Source organism: Parambassis ranga, chromosome 2 (assembly GCF_900634625.1).
Source record: "Parambassis ranga chromosome 2, fParRan2.1, whole genome shotgun sequence".
Taxonomy (NCBI): Eukaryota; Metazoa; Chordata; class Actinopteri; family Ambassidae; genus Parambassis; species Parambassis ranga.
In genome coordinates this window covers 43,224,540-43,245,178 of record NC_041023.1, presented here as the reverse complement: position 1 = coordinate 43,245,178, position 20,639 = coordinate 43,224,540, and the positions used below count along the sequence as shown (strand labels likewise).

The window sequence follows — 20,639 nt, the reverse complement described above, 5'->3', positions numbered from 1 at the left end:
AGGAGTAAAAAAAAAAACTGGTGTTAGGGACACACAAGCAGATAGATGGATGGATGGATGGATGGACGTGTGGGTGTTTTTTTTTTAATCTCACATTAGTGAAAAGAGATTGAAAATTGAGCAAAACAAGAAATAAACAACAGTGTGCACCATCACACATGAGTCTGGCATGCGTTATTTGGACAGTTGTCAGGTGCACTCAGAAATAAAAGAGGCAGAAAGCACTGGACCGCAGCACTTTCATATTTAAAGCACATCATATAGATCTACCTTTATCATCGTCATCCACTGAGCTGTAGATAGAGGACAGATTCCTTTAGTTTGGTCAAGCCTGATCAGGTTTTCACTGCTGGATGTGGTGTATGTGGTTTATCTCTGTCTGACTGGCAGCCTGTCCTGGGGTTTCCCCCAATGCATGCTGTTACACATTCTGATTATCCTGAACGAACAATGAGAGCACACCATTCCTCTACGATTTGTACGCTGCGATTGTGTATTGTTCTGCATGCTTTCCAATGCCAGGTCCTCCAAATGGACGATAAAGATTTGATTCTGAGACTGAACCCGGGCTTGATGCCCAGTAATAGCTCCAGATAATATTGAAAAGAGGGTTCGGGATGCTGGCCAGCGGGAAACCCTGCAGGGACTTCAAAGCAGAACACTTCAAAGTATTTACAGGGTCAAATGCTTGTTTTCCACTAAAGACACCAGGTTTCAGTGGGTTTCTGATGGAAGCAAGTGAAGTGGTCATACAAAGCACAAGCAGAGAATTTCCTCTCATACAATCATATAAATACACCAGAAAACCTCCTGTCAGTGGCAACAACACATCTACAATATAGTCTCTGGAAACAGAGATATTTCAGTGTGAGCAGCTGCTTAATTGCAGCCCCCTCCCTCAAAAAAAATGACTAATTTCAGTAGCTACAGCATCGTTATCCCTCATTGTCCAGTTGGTGGAGCAGAACATGCTGCAGGAATAGAATCAAAGCCTCCCAGCGGGCCGTCACCCACCGAAACAGTGTGCGTCAGTGGACCAGCACGGCAGGTCCTCAGGGACACAGATGTGCACACATGAACACACACACACACTTCAACTCCATTCCTCATATCAACAAGAGAAAGAAGACACAAAAGCCACATGACTGCAAAGACGCTGCTAACCTAACAATAAAGCGTTGGCGAACCATAAAGAACAACTGAAATGAGCGTGATGCAGGTCGAGGATTCATTAAGTAGCACTTTCAGCGACGTGACAACTGACATTATTAGATTACACACACAAACCGCCATCTGTTTAGTGCTCTTAATTGATAGCACTACTGTCTGAAGATATGTAGAGTGAGACTAAAAGCTACCAATTAAAACCTACTTCTTTAAAAAAAAGCAGCAAGCTCCTTTATCCATTCTTTTCTCATCAGCTTGAGGAGAATATCTTGGAATAGTTGTTATTTCTCAGCATCCGCCTGCTTCATACTCATTATGGCTCACACCTGGAAGCTGCTCAGCTAAACAGACTCTTGTCAGATTGTGAGCAGCATGTCTGATCAAGGCTTAAAGGCACCTTTCCTTCTGGAAACATGCAAAGCTGAGCTTGGTGACGTTCTATTATTATTTTTTATTTTAAATAAATTCAACAATGCTTCAAGCGTGGCAGTATGGAAAACGTCCATCATTGAATCGTGCAGTACAAGAAAAAGGTACCAAAGAAGATGTTTCTGCTCTTAAACAGTTCAGAAAAGTCTGGCAAGTGCATGTGACTAAGAATCGAAAGAGCAGTGTGTACAATTTCTATAAGGTGGACATTTGTGCTGCTATTCTGCTGTGAGCAGGAAGCAGATGTAATTTATAAAAAGGAAAATAATCAGAGTTGTTGTTGAACTTACTTGTCTGAGTGTCATTCTGTGACCATGACTCCTCTGCAGTCTGCTTTAGGGGTTCAGCTTTTCTGCTCCATTATTCTCTGTGGAGAACGTTCTCCATCCAGCTCTGCAGAAGAAATTGCAGGCTTTGTATATTTGTTGTTCTGTTTTATTAAACTCAACATATTCATATTGGCTGCTCAATTGCAGCCTTTATACTGTACTTTGCTTGAGGTTTTTTTTTTTCCGCTTATCACTTGGAACACAGACAGAATAGAAGTGATTTGATGATGCAAGCTTTTAATATAATGAAACGAAGTACCTCTACAGACAAGGCCACTGAATGGAGGAAGCAGCACCACTTACAGCTGATATTGTACTCACACAAATTTGCACTTATAGAGGAAGTTATAGAAGCACTTACTTTAGAGTTAATCTTCCGGCCAGGCCCAAATGTTCCAGACGAATCTGATATGTTGGACCGACCTGCGAAAATAACAACAACTATTATAGCATCTCACTGGTTTTCTATGTACAAGGGCTCTCACACACGCTCTATATTTAACCTTATAATAGGTGTTGCGACCAAAACAGTTTCAACTGTGGTTATTGTCAGAAAAGAGGCCACATTCAATAGCACTCAGGAGGCAGAAAATTGTGTGTTGATCTGCATATAGCATAGCGACTGTGAGGTGATTCACAAGTCAAGGGAGGAGGATTCAGCATCTGGGTACCATGAATGTCAGCACAAAACATTGAAACAATGGTCATGCTAAGCACCCCCCCCCCCAGAGGCTTGTGTGTCTGTGTGCGTTCCCTAGAGATACAGTGCAAAAAAAAAAAAAAAAAATACAGCACAATGACAAAAGAAGACAGTCCGGGGTCAAGCTGAGCACATCAAAACCTGTTGAGGGACGTTCAGTCCCAGAAAATATTAGTTGGTGTTCAGAAATAATTCAAGGACATGGCGTTTTTTGTTTATTGTAATTTTTTCCCCCACATTGTCAGACACATAATTGCTGCATTTAGGTCTGCTGCTCTTCCACGTTTCTGACGCTCCGGTTTCTACTTTGCAGAACCAACTGTAATGTTGTTGCCAAGATCTTACATACACACTGACGGGAAATGCTATTAGTTGCTATGGCAACACCGGAACTGCTCCAGGAAGCACGGCAGAGTTTTTTTTTTTTTTAGATTTCGAAAGCGTAAATCTTTCCTCCGCGGGAGGATTGATGGCTCTGCCTTCATTGGGAAGGAAATAAGTTCCTTTTATTTGCCAAGGTGACACTGTGAATGATGATAACCACTGTTTTTAACTTGATTGTTTATTAGATTTTTGGAGGGGAGGGTCTGGACATGCTGCAGGATGAAAACATCAAGACGAATAAGTCTCATGTGTCCCCCACCTACACCATGTGCTCACTGTTCTTCCTTCTGACTCTTGCAGAGAAGCCAACAGTCATCGATGTGGGCATATATGTCAACAGCATCGGGCCTGTTTCATCCATCGACATGGTGAGTTGTGCTGTTATATCTCTATCCTTATTCGCGCCCATTTGCCCATGAAACATGAACGCTGTCATCTCTCATGCTGTATTTGGAGGTCATGCGGGCTGCCACAGCTGTTTCTGTGGCAGCGGAAGCCAAGAAAGACAGGTGTGGATGCTCTTTGTTCACTTGCTGTGGATCAGCTCGGATTAAGCAAATGAGTGAATTTAAAAAAAAAACAAAACCCACAACAGCCATAGAAATCATGCTATGAAAGCTCTTTGCTATTGAGTTAAACAGCAGTGTGTGTCTCTGCGGAGAGGAGAGCAGCCATGTTTTCTTTATTTAGTAACTGGATCTTTTGCACCAGCATAAAAATTACAAGAACAAAGTTTGAGTGGAAGCAGGCTGAAAACTGTTTTTTGGAAAAAGAACAGGATGTGGATCAATGCATATTTCATTATGGAGAGGCTGATGAGTTGCAATATAACATATGAAAAGCCAAAAATTGAAAGCTTGATGAGCGGTAATGAGAAAATAGCTACATCTCAGACAACTGAGAGCATAAGCAGACTGTGGTTTGGCCTCGAGTGGAGCACAGTAACTAAATGGATGCATCCTTCCATTATTCATGCTGCACAGGGTTTCTTCAGTTCCTGTCAATACAGTCGAATGTGATATTTATTTTTTCCCGTTTAAAAATGCTCCCTCACAACATCATAAATGCATTGCTGTGCAAATATTAACTATAATGAAAGTGTTTTATCTCTGAAACAAATGTGGATTTGCAGCCGTTGCCTGGCAACATTAAGTATTTGCAGTTTCCTTCACTGTCAGCAGCGGCTTACTGTGTATATTAGTTAAGATACCATCGGCACATTTAGCACTGACTGCCATTTAACCACATAATGTGGAATTCTGTGCACGTCTTTGCAATGCGATATTATTATTAATGCTATTGGCAGGAATGAATTAAAATGTAGTGGAATACATTTAAAATCCAGGAAGTCATCTGAAAAAGGTACCCTTTTAATTAAGTGCCAGTCCTTCTGCAGAGGACATTCCCTCCTATATTTAATTTGAGATGCCAAAATACTGCAGTTGAACTCACGGTTCATTAAGTCAATCTTGCACTCTGGACTCTGAGCAGCCGGTAAAGCACAGTTATGATGATAAACACCAAGAGCTCGGTTATCATGGTAGATGAAAATAATATCCAGACCTATTATGAAGATTACTAAGCTGTGACCCGACTGAAAACCAATCATGAAGCCACTGAAATAAAGCAGGTGTCTTTACTAAAGTTTTACTACAACACAATCTTTAATAGTCTGAGTGTGTACTAAAGAAATTCCTCTCATCTGCAGCAGGTTTGTCGGCCATTTTTTTCAACCACAAATGAACCCAACTCCGGCCGGGACAGCAAGATTTTACAGGCACAGGCAAACACTGCTCACTGTAATTACCAGAGAAAGCCATTAAACACCATATCACACGCTTCGTATGATGTTATGATAAAAAAAAACAGTGAGAAAACACTCAAACAGCGATCTACATCTTAATAATTCCCCTTAAATCCCTCGCGAGATTACAGAATCCCGTCACCTATCGAAGAACCAAAGGAAAGTTCCTCAATGACATTTGCCATCAATAGTGATATCTGATAGAGTTAGGTGGATTATAACTCACTAAATATGTAAACATGTTCAGCGAGAAGATAATCTTGACAAAGACACAATCAGCTGCAGAGCTACGTGTTGTATCTGATTGTACTACATTGGTGCTTTTATTGAATCCGCCCCCATATATGTTGTGATTTGCACATTAAAGGAATAATGTATAGCAAACTGGTGATTATTCCAACCGAAGCTCCTGCAGGGTGATTCAGCAGTTCTGAGGCTCCAGATAAGACTGGAGGGGCTTATTTCCACCATGATGTCTTCATTCCCCCACAGGATTCTGCTTATTACATGGCTGCTTACAAAAGACATCAATCAACTGACACTGCTGATAAACCGCTAAAACGTGTCGTGCAGGATGGGAGCGTGCGGCTGAGGTGAATCCACCAAACAGAACAGACGCTTGTGGCTAAATGTCACAAGAAAAACCTCAGATTACCTTCACAACCAAAACCACAACAAAGCTGCATTATAATGAAGGAATGCTGTCGAAGAAGTGTTAACTCGTCCCTATTATACTCTGTCAGGGCTGATGGATGCTGGTCAGTCGAACATGAGTCCCCGGCTGCCCGCGGGGCTGACCGGACTGAAATTAGTGCAAAATCACAACTCTTTTATTCCCATTCTCCTCTCTGAAAACTGATTTCTTCAGCTTGGCCTTGTGTTTTCTTTCACACTACACTGCACTCTTCCTCTTGCCTGACTCCAATCCATCATGTGTCCTGAGACCTTCCCTGCACTCTTTGGGACTTTCACTTGAAAAAAACAGGTCAAAGCTCCAGGGTCTATTAAATTCATGATCCACAGACAGACAGACATGACTCTCTCCAAGTAGCCGGCGACCAAACTCCAGGAAGCTCCTCATCTGCTTTTGAACAAAACACATTATCTTTCCTCATTTGCTCTGATGGTAATGGGCACTGGCTGGGATGATGCAACGCCAAATGAAGCCGATAGTAATTTAGGACATACTGTGATGAACGGTTGAGTGATTAAATGGCATTAGCTGCATTAAAGTCAAGCGAAAGTGCTGGCCTTTTATAGCTGGTGCTGGGAGAGTCACAGGCAGATACATATACATATACATATACATATACACAGGCAGCAAATGAACTGACAAAGATGGACACCCGATGACACCGACACTATGTTCCTGTGGTCTGTGGGTGGCACCTTAAATAAAAAACAAAAATCTGCATATCAGCGGAGAGTTATCAGCACCGCCATGAAACAGACTGAGTTCGTCGCAGGTACATCTGCTCTGCCTATCCTGGGCATCCATTGTTAGCATCAGCCATAAAGGAACTCTTCATCGCTCACATCTGACTGAAGTGTCAAAGCAGATCATTTTCACCTATGTGGATGTGGCAGCCTGCTATTTAAGGTGTCAGCGTGTTGTCACAGCTCGGCTTTTATGAAAAGAACAAAAAAAAAAAAAAAAAAAACATACCATAATTTTATATAGACACTGGAAGGTGCTGGAGGCCTGATTGGTCTGACTACATACTCGATGTCTGGGCTTTATTCAGTGAGGGTTTAATGATGTAAAAATGTGCTATGACCCTTTTTTCAGAGGTGACACGGATGGCTGGGAGCCCACAGCTGACGGAGTATATGAAGAGCCGCATGCACCAGAGGCCAAAGGCTCATATAAATGCAAGGAGACAACAACTAATTAAAGAGGAACGTACGAACGAGGGGCAAAATATGGAAATACTATTCCACAACATTAAGGGTGTGGATGGCAATAAACAGACTTCCCTAAAAAGGATGTCTTGTTTGTGTCAGCCAACTAGGGGGAGGAAATCAGATCCTAACAGAAAACACAAAAAAAATCATTACAAGTGCTGCAGTTTACTGTATGTTATGAATGCTAATAGACAAAGAGAGCTAACTACAGGACTCAAATAAGACAAAGCTCCAGTTACTGTATGAGTATCCCGTTTGTTGTTGTTATTGTTGTGTCTTCATGTCAGTCCAAATTGGTCTCTGGTGAGTGGAGAGGGATTGATACATTCACTACAGACAGCCGTCCACATTAGTCCAGATAAAGCTGTTTACATGAATAATCTTTGAAGAGACGTCATTTTGAGCTGAGAAAATGTTCCTGTTTGACAGATGCAATATTTCAAAGCAGCTCTGTGTGTGTGTGTGTGTCAGAGACACAAAAAAAACAGCAGTGTGCACGTGTGTGCCTTGCACGTGAGTGTGAACATGTTTTTTTCTTTGCTTTTGTATTGTGCCCAGTGAAGTTCTGTGCGAGTGTGCTTCCGTTCCCTCTGCTTTGATCACTTCTGCATCTTTTTTGTTCTACTTTCACTTTGTGCCGTCGGTTGGGGGCTCAGAACTCATTTCCATTTATTGTTTTCACAAATCCTCACTCATCCAGGTCTGAGATCAAGGGCGTCCTTTTCCAAAAAATGATGAGCTAACCAAATTACCAACCAACCAAATTAGCCGATACTCGAGTCCCCGGCATATTGACGGCGAACACATTTATCATTCTATAATTAAAAGAAAAAGAGAGACAAAGAGGGACAGTGACTCACAGACGGAGAGGACAGATTATTATTCTCATTGGCATGCCATCAATCTAGCACAGCCCTCAGTCTTCTTGGCACAGAGATCTCGCATCTATTAGTCAGCACGCGTGTTTAAAAAATGTTATGACTGACCTAAAACACACAGCAGGGCACTGCAACACAGCTCAGCCCAATACAGTCAGCCTGTTTACAGTACTTTTATGCAAAACTGTGAGTAAGTATTTTAACAGTCCAGTTTGAGGATGATTTGTGTGACTATGACAGCTTATAGACAGGCTGTCATGACAATTGGAGTGAATCTAACCTGATTGTTTTATAGTGTTTCTTAAATCCCTCCTCCAAATGGAGACCTGAGTCTAATTTTGGCAGATAGCTTGACATCTCAATCAGCGGTGATGGGACGCTCCACATCCTGCAGCTCCACTTATGTGATCAAGGCTGATAAAAACAGGTGTGTTTTTGCATAAAAGCCTGCTCACTGCATGCTAATAAAGGTAAATCAGCAAAGGGACCTGAATGCCGCCCCCCCCCCCCTATTTTGAATCACAGGCAGAATTATGAATGGGAGGGGAAAGAAGAAGAAGAAGAAGAAAGAAGTGCGCACTGGACCCTTCAGGGAGTCAGTGAGTCTCCCCTTGTAACTTTTTTTTCTCCCCCCCAACAAACGAACTCAACCTGCACTTAAACCTCGTCAGAATGGAAGTAAGCGTGTACTCTTGTTACAACCTGCAGCTGAGGACGTAGTCACTGAATAATTGAGTCCATAGAGAATGAAGGACTTTTGACCCTCCTCTCTGAAAAGACAGAAGAGGCTATTTTTGTGACACTTACAAGGAACACAACAAGCGTGCACACACACGCACTAAAGCAGATGCGCACGCTACGGTACCAATCCATTCATGATAAACACACGAATGCAACATACATCAAAGGATCCGGCCCTCCTCTGAAGAGACTCTTCACTTAAAAAGGAACATTGTGCGTCCCTCCCTCTGCTTCTCCTTTCATTTTCTGTTCAATAGCCGCTGCTCATATTTGCTTTATGCACTATTGATAATGTTTATAAATCTGTTAGGGGTTATTTAGCTGAATCTTTGTGTTGAAATAAAGTAGGATTCTAGAGTGGGGATTCATTGAAAGACACTAGTATCTTTTTTTTTTACCTAACCAAGAGTCTTCTTCTAAAAAAGGAAATGTACCAGCATAAAAGCACAATTTGGACTTTAAAGCAACACATCCTCATACGGAAGGCAAGCTTTTCCATCACTGTTACCATGGTTACAAAGTGAAGACCAGCCCTGACCGGCACATTCAACGTGCAGCACACTCACATGACCACAGGTTGGCACACACCATGTCAAACGCCCTCCTTATAATGGCAACTAGACAACGTGATGAAGTGGAAGCTAAGCTAAGGAGCTAACTGTACAATAACCTCCCCTCCCTCTTTGACTGGACACGTCCGTGTGAGTTCTTTAATATGATTTGATTTGCTAGCAGTAAGATAACAGGCTGCGCCGTAAGCTACACTCCATATCATTGTGACCATTCTGACCCTTTTTAGCAAGTATAATGTTTACCATTGGCTAGTCACTGACAGACAATGACAGCCACGCTGCATATAATGACCTCAGTGATGTCATCTACTGTATATCCACCGGCACTGAGCTTTACAGAGTGAGCAGGGTGGCTGCTCTGCTGTCACAAAAAGATGCATTTTCAAAGTGTTTGCTGCCGTTTTTCTACTTTTAAAGTTAACTGTCCTGTTATTTCACCTGCACCTGTCACTGCCTCACATGTACATGCACACAATATTCCTTCCAGATGATGAAGCTAATGAAGCTGAAGGACAAAACAGACAAGATTCAGTGGTAAAAACTCAAGAGAACACACATGACATACTCTACTTACTGTACAAATTCAAGCTGGCCAATGCTAGTGGAATAATAGCGTGCATGTAAACAATAAACTGTGAGGCAGAAAGGCAGCCAGGCTTTTATTAAAACGTACAGGAAGTCAAGTACATGCGGCACAAGCAAGATAGCAGGAATGAAATAAACCAGAGACACTCAGTATCCAGACACACCAGAGAAAATGGCTGATATACCTACATACTGCAGCAGTTCAGACTGACGACCACGAAGGCTGAGCTGTCCCGGAGGCTAGCAGGCCCATGCATGCATGCAGGCTTAAGATGAACTTGAGGAGCAAGTTCTGAAAAAAACTGAATGTTTATATCCGTCAGGACAGCAGAAGAAAACTTTACATTTAAGTTTTTTTTTGTTATTATACCTGAAAACCTTCCTCCACTGGATTTCCTGTGCTTGTCCTGTGCAGTGTGAGCTGATTACAGGACAGGTGTGCAGGGCTGGGTAATTAGAGGAAGCAGGCACAGGTGAGCAGGAGTGGGGGTCATGTGACCAGGGCAGGGTTGGAGAGCTGAAAGCAGAGCAATCAATATTTGTATGACAAATAATACAAGAAAATGACACTATAAACTGTCTCAGTCAGCGTCCCCACACCTCCATGGCACTGTAATCATTTTAACATCAGTAAGAGGGTGAATCAATTCAGGACACAGTGTCAAGGAGCTTCAAGATGACTACAGAGTCGCTGTGTTTATTTGATGATGCTCTACACCCACTAACTATAAAGAACTAAAAGCACTTCTTCAAGCCCCCTTAATTCCTGAAATCACACATCTATAGGATCTGATTTATCTTCCAGTGCATTTCCCCCTGGTGCTGCTTCCCTCACTCATTTCTGCCGGCAGACAGCAGCAGCAGAGTTAAGCACTCACATGAAAATAAGCACTCTTTGTACCATGTAAAGTTGAGAATTTGTGTCAAACGTCACTTTCAAGCGCCTATTAAAGTCGTCTCAGTGCGTGGGAGTGCTTGTAAAGATTTTGTGTGTACGTTTTTTTTTGTAGCTTTTCCATCCTTGACCTTCAGTGATGTGACTCATATTTAGGTGGTGGGAGAGTGAGACTGAAAATTCATAAGAAAAGGTTATCTGATAGCAGAGCAGAAGGTCGGCGTTCTGCGCCTTCTGCACCAAGACGGCATTAAGACAGCTCCACCAGTTCATTTAGTAAAAATGAAATGGCATTCACTGCGCTTAATTACGTTCTTCCAGCCAGACGAGACGCCTCTGTCGCCTGCTAAGAGTAGTAATGAAATTAAAAGTCATTTTTGTCTTACACAACTGTCATAAGTGACCTTTCAAAATGGCTGACACCTGTTGAAACTGCAGGGGAACATCCAGCTCCAGAGTCGCTCCACGCTTTGTGTTATTGTTTCCTTGCCCACAGCAAAGCAGCACCGAGGCCAGAGAGGCTGCATTTTCTCCAACTGAACCATGAAATAAATCAATTGGCGGCTCGGCTCGCTTTAACTGTGCAATATTGTCAATATTTTTGCTGAGATAAGCAGCAGGCTTTTGCACTACCAGTTGATTTTTTCTGATACCAGAGCACAGCCGAGAAGGAGGAGGAACACTCTGCATGCAAGCTACACAGCTACACCTAATAGACGTGACACACCTGCATGTAAAAACAGTCACACATCCGACACCATTCACCTCAGCTCAGTGTGAATCTACAAACTAAAGCCGTGTGATAAGTCGTGCTTGTGTGCATGTTGTTTGTTGTGCTTAAATGGTTTCACACATTTGTTGGTAATTATCGGTGTAATCCGGGGATTTGTAAAATCACACAACAGTGGTGTGTGGCATTACAATTGTCAATGTATTCTGTTGGTGAGCACACATGAGCTGTCACCTGTATATATATATTAATATCTATCTATACATACATCTTTTGGGAGTCAGCAGATATTGATTAGCAATAAGTGCAGGCTCACTGAATCCTCTCCTGTCTGTGCCCCCCTCCCTACTCCATCAACATGTTCTTGTTTCCTCTTAAATCCCCCCCCCCCCCCCCCCATCATTTTCCCTGGCGCTGGCCCTCATTAGATTTCATTAGCTTCCTCTGTTTACTCTCTAATTCAATTCTCCTTTTTTTTCCTTCTGCTCGTTTTCCACTCAGAGTCAATGCATGAAGAAATGTATCGTCTGAAGCTACCATCATAAATGAATTATGTAATGTTTATGTTTTTTAAAAGATCACTTTCCCAAACTTAGAAAAAGGCTCAAGGAACCAACATAGAGAAGTCTGTAAATTATAACTTTTAAGTGGGCAGCTCCTCTTTTTTTTTTGCATCTACACATCATAAACTGGACTCCTGGAGTGAGGGGGCCGCTGAGGGGCAGTTTGCCAATATCTATAAAAGGTATATTTGAAAATTAAGAAGTTAGGATATAGTTATATAGTATAGGATATAGAAGTTAAGATATAATAATAATTCAGTCATAATCTGCTGCCTCACAGGCACTCATAATGAAAACTTGGCGAGGTAGCTCCAGCTCATGGTTGGTGCCATCTTCTCCAGGAGTTACAGGAAAGCAGCTAACACTAGCCGCTTTATGCTAATATTTTGCTAATTATATAATCACTGCACTCTTCATGCAGAGGGCAGAGGTTAATGCACCGCAATCCTTGTGACTTTACTGCTTCTGGACACAAATGCCGCTGCTCGGCAAGGGTTGCGAAGTGCGGGCCGAACACAAGTGCATCATCCGTCTTAGACAAAGAAACACAGGTGTGGTCTGGACCTCAGGCCTGATCAGTGTTCAGTGAAGCACAGCCGGCAGTCTGCTTCATTTTTCAGTGTGCCTCCTACACTCTCACACACACACTTCAAGTGAACAGCCAGGTATGCAAATGACTTTCTTTTGTTTCTTTCAAAGGTCTTTCCATTTGATTCTCTGGAATAAACAAGACAAAAGCATGTTTGTGAAATTAGCTCCACACACACACACACACACACACAAGCAATCTTTAAAATGCCACTCATATCCGCAGGTACTGCACAGTTTTGTTTATTATTACACACGTGACAGAAGTTCATCATCACCCCTAAGCAGTGGTTGAATGGTCCCTGTTATTTCCGTTGCCTGCAATGCATTCTGGGTGAAAGTGTTTATTTGTGGGTGGTGCAGATGAAAAATCTCTGAGGAGGAGGAGAGAAAAATGAATATTTATCACCTGTGATGATGATGATGATGATGATGATGAAGCACAGCAAGTGGACACATGACTCAGAGAAATCGAACGCTGCCCGTGTTTATCTTTCTTCTTCTTCTTCTTCTTCTTCTTGAGGGATTGAAAATGTAGTCCAACGACCAATTTTCCAAGGTCTGGGAGATATAAATATTTCACTTATAAATATTTATACCAACTATGCGGCATCGGTTTTGCCTGAAGAAACACATTAGTCAGTGATCTGTGCTTAAGTTTGCGATCCCCCCTCTCTGCGCAGCGTAATATAATAAAGTGCAAGACAGTATATTTCAGAGGCCAGTGGATTGTACTTGATCAGCAGTGGAGCGGAGTAGAGGCCATATGAGTGAGCTGTGATGGTGAAATATTTATGGCAGGCTAAACTGAGTTTTTTTGGTTCATTAAGAAAACCAGAGGCGAGTGTGTCATCGGGGGGGGGGTGGAGGTGCACGGACCCCTTTCTCTTTGTAAACATGCATTCATTAATGAGAAGGTGTTATAATGTGAAGCATGTAATGCATGCAGGGAGGTGTCAGCCCGCAGTTTAACCTTTGGAGGGGACCGTGTCTGCTCAGCGAAGGAGGAAAATGACTCTAGTCTAGTCTGTAACATATTTTTCCCGTTTTAAATTTTCATTCTCACCTCACATCAGGTAATGAATAAAGCATTATGAGGTAAACAATGGATGAGTCACCGTAATTACTGATTTGAAAAGTGTTAATCCAGATCTACACTTCTTCAGTCTGTGGTGTGGCAAACTTTCAGGCTGCTGCTGTGACTAAACACACCTTCATAAAGATAGTATATCTGCCCTTTCGGGGGGAACATGTTTTGCTACGTGAATGTGGAAAAATATGGCTGAAAGACATCTGTAATTGCTGAGGAGCGAGTCGCCTCCATGCAAAAAATGATGCGGCTGGATAAGGAGGAAGCTATTTGTTAAAGTCAAGCTAATTAATTTCAGTCAGACGTGCTTTGCTGTCAACATCCTCTGGCTTTAATAATGGATTTTATGTAATCAGATTCTGACTGATATTTGCATTCCTGAAGAGAGCAGGGCCACAGTTGTTTATTTTTAACCACCTTAGTTTATTGTTTGGTGATGTCCAGATTGTGCAAATGCCATCTTTCTTTCGGTTTTATTGGATTTTGAGACGACTGCAGCGGGTTTTCTTTTTAGTTTCGAGGAGATCCTTTGACTCTTTGAGCCACAGCCAAGCTGCAGTCATGTTAACAGCTGCTTTCAGCAATGTAAAGCTGGTAGTGTTAGATGTAAATTGGCAGATTTAAAGCCAGATTACTGCTCTTATTGTTGAACTGAAGCCTTTCTTTAAGCTTGCAAAGCTCGTTTCAAGAACTCTGTTAACCTACACCACAAGAACCTCACCATGCAGCACACCATAATTAAGCAGTGGGACTATGTATACACACTTTTCCTGCATGCGGTGTGGCAGGCTTGAATGGTGAGGTTGGGAGTTTTTTGCTTCAGTATACATGCCTGTATGTCCTCTTGTCCTTGCAGGTACAAAATGTTATTTGTGAGCTAAGTACACATTCTTTTCAAACCTCAACAATCGGAGTCCTTGATCTGTGTCACACAGACGAGGACTTTATGTGTGAAAGAAGAGCATGGACGCACCACAACTCACACGGAAAAAAAATGAATTTTTCATGTTGTGCGGCATTCCCGGTACTTCCTGTACCTATTGCCTGCTGTGTAAAACTTAGTCAGGGACAGGAGGGAAATAGTTTATCACACTGAATATTTTAACACCTACAATCTTTAAATATTAATGCCCTAAATAATGAACTTCCAGCCTGTGATTTTTTTTACACTATCTTCTCCCAGCAGAGGCTACACACCTTTGATTAGCTTGTCTACAGGTCTTTGCTTCATTTGTTTCTGTCCATGATTATTACGACACGCTTCAGTCTCCGGACCTGTAGGTACAGTCCTCTCAAAGTAGTAGATCCCATTTGGGGTTTGCCATCAGCCATCACAAAGCGACACTTTCCTGTTTGAATTACAGCTGCGTCACATCTCCTCTTTTTTTACCCGGCAAAGGTCATGCGTGGCGGCACCGCTAACGATAGGGATTCTGGTGACAGACGCACTAAGCTCAGGTCTCATCTGTTTGTTTGTGGGAAAGGTTGCCAAAGTCAGAGAGTGACTGACAGTATGTGTGAAACGGGGATGTTGAGGGTCTTGTAAAACATATGGTGCCAGAAAATCTCTTTTTGCCACCTTACAAACTTTTGGGAAAGACAAAAGTTTCAAAATGCAAAACCAGCCTGAGCAGAAAATCCTCCTTTGATTAGACGCCTTGACTTTAAACCTACAGAAGATGGAGACGCTCTAACAAAACAGACAGTTAGATGCCAATATTATATTTTCCCCCATTTTTCTATCAGCAGCGGATTGTGAATGGCTTCTCAGGAGTTCTCACTGTCTGACCTTATTAGTGAAGTGCCCGCCTTGTTTACATTCTATAGAGGACTTCCAGCTGATGTACTGACCTTCTGCTGGCCATGCTGGAGGTCCTCAGCACCTCAGCGATGGGAAGCCGCTCGTGTTTTTTTCACTGTGAGGCTCAAGGGGATTAAAATGAGTTAAAATCTTTGGGAAGATATTATTTTTTTTATTTGAGGGGGTATTATTCCAGTGGAACAATCCAATCTTTAAGCAAGGAGTTTAGAGCTTCTCTCCCCACACCCCACAGAGCACATGTACCTTAGCATCACTTCCTGTAAGTACACTTTGCCTAAGATTTTATGTCTGCAGCCACATGGGTTTGCACCATCTGTAGCCATCGTGCTGTGTGTGCCGTCAGCTCCACCCATATATACCGGTATTCCAGATGCTTTTAATTAGAGCCTCAAAGACAGCAAAGATCAGTGACTGACAGCCTTTGTCAGCTATATTTTGCCCGGTTATATTTGGATGCGAACTCTCCAGAGGGATCTGCGCGGGCTCCGTTCCACGTGCGTTGCCAAAATCTCTGCGACAGAGTTTTACACTTTTTTATGCGATGCTTCAGGCTTGATTGAAGTATTTTTTTTTTTTTTTTACCAGCTGATTCTGACATACACTCACTTTGGGGAAATATGGCGTTTTATAAAGAAACTTCTAACGATGCCAGCAAGGCAAATTCTTTGACTCACTTTACCTGCTAAGTGGGAAAACTCAGATTCAGTGTTCTCACGCTGAAACATCTCACAATTAGAAGAAGAGAGGTCATTGCTGAGGTGAGGAAAATGTGCTGAGGTAAACAGTCTGTGAGATGGAGTCCATATAATTTCCATATCAAAAGCATAATATGTATCTGAATGTTTCAGCGAGTGCCTGTGCTGCTTTAGTACCTGCTTTGATGTGGACACATTTGTGTTCAAACAAACACATTATCAGCTCCTCCAGAAGGACCAGGCGCAGACTGCTCAGCACACAGACTGCACATCTCTCTCTCTGTCTCTAAAAAGGGTTGTCAGATCAGTATATTGACTCTACTTTCTCTCCCCAGGAGTACCAGATCGATATAATCTTCGCCCAGACTTGGGTGGACACCCGTCTGCGCTATAACAGCAGCAGCATGCGGATTCTAACCCTTAACAGGTACGCTGAAGACACACTGCCGATAATTACAGCGTTTGCCATGTTTAAATGAAATGCTGTAGCTCCAAGACACTGCTGTGACTCCCGTCTTTCTTTCCACCGAAGCAACTATTGTGTTTGAACATTTTCACAGTGTGAATATCTCATTTGAGAACAATATTCATCTCTCTCTCGGGAAGAGGCCTGTAATTAATGGAACAAATTGATTGATGTGCTTTGTTTTCTCCCAAATCGCACGAGTATTTTATTATCCTCTTATTGGGAAGGGGCGCAGCGCCGTGCATTCTGCAGAAATGTGAAGAAATGCCACAGCAGTCACGTCTTACCTTTCTGCAATTTCCCTCTCGTTCTCTCTTTATGTCTCCCTCTTGTACAACCAGCAATATGGTCGGCCTGATCTGGCTGCCCGACACCATCTTTAGAAACTCCAAGAACGCCGATTCTCACTGGATAACGACGCCCAATCAGCTGCTGCGGATCTGGAACAATGGAAAAATACTTTACACGCTGAGGTAAAAAAAGAACTAAACTGAAATCATAATGACAGACCATAGTCTGGTCTTGCACTGTAGATGGTTTCCGCTTGGAAGTTATTGAAAACAGAAAAAGTGAATGACTGCATAATGTGTTAATAGCTACCCACTGGTTGCATACATGTGTGAATGGAGCAACGTTTATTTAGAATAACATCCACCCTTATGCAGGAAAAATGTGCACAAAGCAACAAAACCTGACTCACCCTTGGCACAACAGGATCAAAATTGGACATCCTGCGTGCCAACATGTCAGTTTCTGTTCATTTGGTTCTTTTCCTTCTGACAGCTTCTCAGTGGAACAGACAACGTGTGTGTGTGTGTGTTTGCATTCATGTGAGCGTTCTTATGACAAAATAAAAACAAGAAAAACTGAAAAAAAGCCACAGTGGACATTTTTAAATCTGAGTGGCATCTGGGTTTATGAATCCTCAAGCTCTGACATCGGCTTTTTCTGTCTTCTGAATACAATTTCACCTGAGTATCCAGCTAGAGCTCGGCCAAATAGCAAAAAAGCACTGAGTGCTTGTTTTTTAGGCCAGACGCTCCGCTCCTGCTGCATCAGGGCATCTCTGTCATGAAGAGGCAAATAAATCAGACTCCAGCATTACATTGTATTTGTCTTGACTGGCAAATTTCAGGTCTGTCTGAGTTGCTTGTGATGCCTGCCTGATGTCCAAATACACAGAAGGGAGGAGTGTGGCTGTTCAGACAGCCAGCTTTTATTTCTTAATTTAGGAAGGGGAGGCTTCCGTAAAATGTTCTAATTATTACCTCCACCCTAACCCGTAATTGTAGGGGAATGATTGTAATGGTTGAGCCTTAAATATGCCTGTTATCTGTACTTAAACAGTTCAGAGCTGTACTAATAATTGTTTTTATATTAACAACGGGCCTAATGATTATGTGTAAAGAGAAAGGAGCCAACATACAGAGAATAGAATCTATTTGCAGTCTTAAAGTTGCCCCAAAATATTTGGATTTTATTCGCTAATTTCACTTCTGCTAATGCGTGTTTCTGTGATAAATTATTGTTTCATTAAAAGGGTATGAGGTCTTAAAGAGGCCTATGTTTCGGGGGCATATTTGCCTCCTCTCTCTCTCTCTCATGCTCACATCTCTCCTGTGTTTGTTGCTGCTCGCTCTTTTCACCTCTCTCTCGTCCAAATTTGGATTTCCCGGCTCTTGACAGGGATGGAAGCGAGCGTGTTATGCAAATTGGAACTGTACATCATCTGCACTTTGTTCACCTACAGACAAGACGAGTGAGACAGGCCTCCTCCCGCTTCCTCCCAGCCTCCTCTTTTGTGCTCTAAGTCAGTCAATTAATGAGAAATTGTAGCAAGAGACAAAGACGCGACAACAACTCGGAGGAAAAACAGCCACTTTTCATGACAGTCACATTTTCGCAGGCCTTATCCACTGAGAATGAATTTTAGGATGAAATATTAAAGCAGCACAACCAAGTTAAGATTTTACATGCAAAGCGAATCCCCCCGTGCCTCTGTGATGCCTGCTCTGAAACAGCTGGTGTATTGACTTGTCCAGTGATCAGAGCTAAACAGTCCTGTTTTTAGAGGCGGACGTGCCTCTGGGCCCTGACCCGACTGTAAAAAAAAACAAAAAACAAAAAACAGGACGCTGATGATGAAACAGTTCTGTCATTTTTAAGGGATTTCACACATCAACCAGGCAATGGAGTGTGATCCCGCACCATCTGGTTTTAAAGCCATATTGTGTGATATAAGCAGCGATGAATACTGTGTGCTTCGTGGTCCGAGAAATGAAGATGTGAAGCGTTTTCAGCGCGCCTTCTACAATGTCTCTCTGTCTCTCTGCAGGATGACCATCAACGCAGAATGCCAGCTGCAGCTCCATAATTTCCCAATGGACGAACACTCCTGTCCCCTCGTCTTCTCCAGCTGTGAATATTGACACACACACACACACACACAGATATTCATGCATGAGAAAGGAAGTCATCAGATAAGGAAAACCTATTAAAACCATAAAATCAAATTACAAATACTAAAAAAGGAAGCGGCAGGAAGTGTTTAGGCTGCAGCCACCTGAGAATAAGCAAAACAGGTTTTTACATTCTGGCAGATTTAGATGACAGAGAGGCTGTAAGGATGGGGGGGGGGGTCAGCTGGTGAAAACGATATTATAAACTACAAATGTCTTATTGCTGCTGTGAAATTAGCCTCATCATCACCTTATTAGGTTAGTCACCACCTAAAAAGCATCAAAATTACATTTGGTTTTTGTGTGGAGGTCATTTTGTTGTCTCAGACATCCCATTCTGTGAGATATGATTTAATTTCATCAGTAATCATTACCTGATGGGAGCACAGATAGCAGCATGTGTCACTGACCATTATTAAACCTCCGCTCGAGCATTATATTCAGAGAATCCATTGACTACTGAAACATATGTGATATTTGTTCCCAGTGCGATGAGGCTTTATGTTACAGTACTGTAGTTAGTGAAGAAAAGTAAAGTATTGACTGTAAATAGGCTTCCATTATGTCTCTGCTCTCACTGAACAGATTTGCAGCAATAGATCTGTTTTTACACCAAAAAACAAATCACTGCATCATTTCAGGGTGTGTGTTTTTAAAACGTGGCCTCTCAGCTCAGACTTCTGTCTCTGCAGAAATGAGGCTGTCTTTTCAAATAAAGTCCAATCAACCCCCTTTCTCAGGTAAAATTCACATTTCACTGCTTCACTCAGGTTTTTTTGATCTGTGCAGGATCTCTTGATAATTAAGGAACAACGGAAATGACAAGCTCAAAATGGCCACTGTGCCGGAGTTTAAGAGGTTTAAGTACACTTCAGAGTGTACCAAAGCCTTCTAGGTTGAAGAAAACAAAGTTTCATAACATCTGCTCTACGTATGTGTGCTTTGTATCGTATTTTGCAGACAGGCCACGTCTGCATGTATGAGTCAAGTGTTTTGGAAAATGTAAAGCTGCTCCACAGTCAGTCTAAAACTAACTGAGCAGCAAAGCGTTTCTTACAGGGTTGTCTTGCATAAATGTGCTGCCAGCCCATGAGCGGCATATTCCACAGCAGATGGTCGGCGAGATGTAGAGGAGGAGGAGGAGGGGGTTGGTGTACACATGACATCTGATATTTGGCCCTCACAGTCCAAACACATAATGCTATCTAACCCACCTGCATGTCTTTCTTAACCACTTAAGCTGCCTGGTTGTAAATGCATTTTAATACTGTGGCAGGCTTTAAAAATATTCCCTCTTCATCACGAGGCAATTTAGAAGCCTCCCCTATTATGGCTGCAATCACTTCACTTCTCCATTTATTGAGTTAGGGCATTATAAACTTGATGAATGCGTTGATGGTCTTGCTAATCTTTCCTATTAATTCTGCACATTTTTTGTTAGCAGATGTGTTCTTGGCAGACATTTATGCAAGCAATCTGACACCTTACAAACATGCTTTGAATTAGCAGCCAGAGTCCTCTGACAAAGAAGCTTTCAAGCCACCATGTCTCTCTTTAAAGCATCTAATTTCTAACGAGCTCAGAATAAAAAGTCATGAAAAGCCTCAACTATGATTACAAGCACTTAGCACTCATGTGGTTATCTACAGTACTGACATGCTGCAATCATAGCCCTTAAAGGCCACCCTCTGTGCTGCCATATTGGTAGGATATTTACATTTTAACCACACAATGCTTACAGCTGCCGGACATGACGGAAGGCTCTGCGCAGGAAACGGAGCCTTTTCCACTTGAAATGGTTATTAAAACGTATTTTTTGACACGTTAATCAGATAAT

General features: G+C 42.3%; 1 protein-coding gene across 1 annotated transcript in view; it reads left to right on the top strand.

The window, feature by feature from the left end:
• LOC114427563 (gamma-aminobutyric acid receptor subunit gamma-3-like) overlaps nt 1-20,639 on the top strand; it is a 53,372-nt gene that overhangs the window by 18,371 nt on the left and 14,362 nt on the right. The window contains exons 3-6 of the mRNA XM_028395701.1: nt 3,310-3,377; nt 16,213-16,304; nt 16,685-16,816; nt 18,679-18,761. Of these exons, the coding sequence (XP_028251502.1) occupies nt 3,310-3,377; nt 16,213-16,304; nt 16,685-16,816; nt 18,679-18,761 (375 nt within the window). The remainder of the gene's footprint in view (nt 1-3,309; nt 3,378-16,212; nt 16,305-16,684; nt 16,817-18,678; nt 18,762-20,639) is intronic.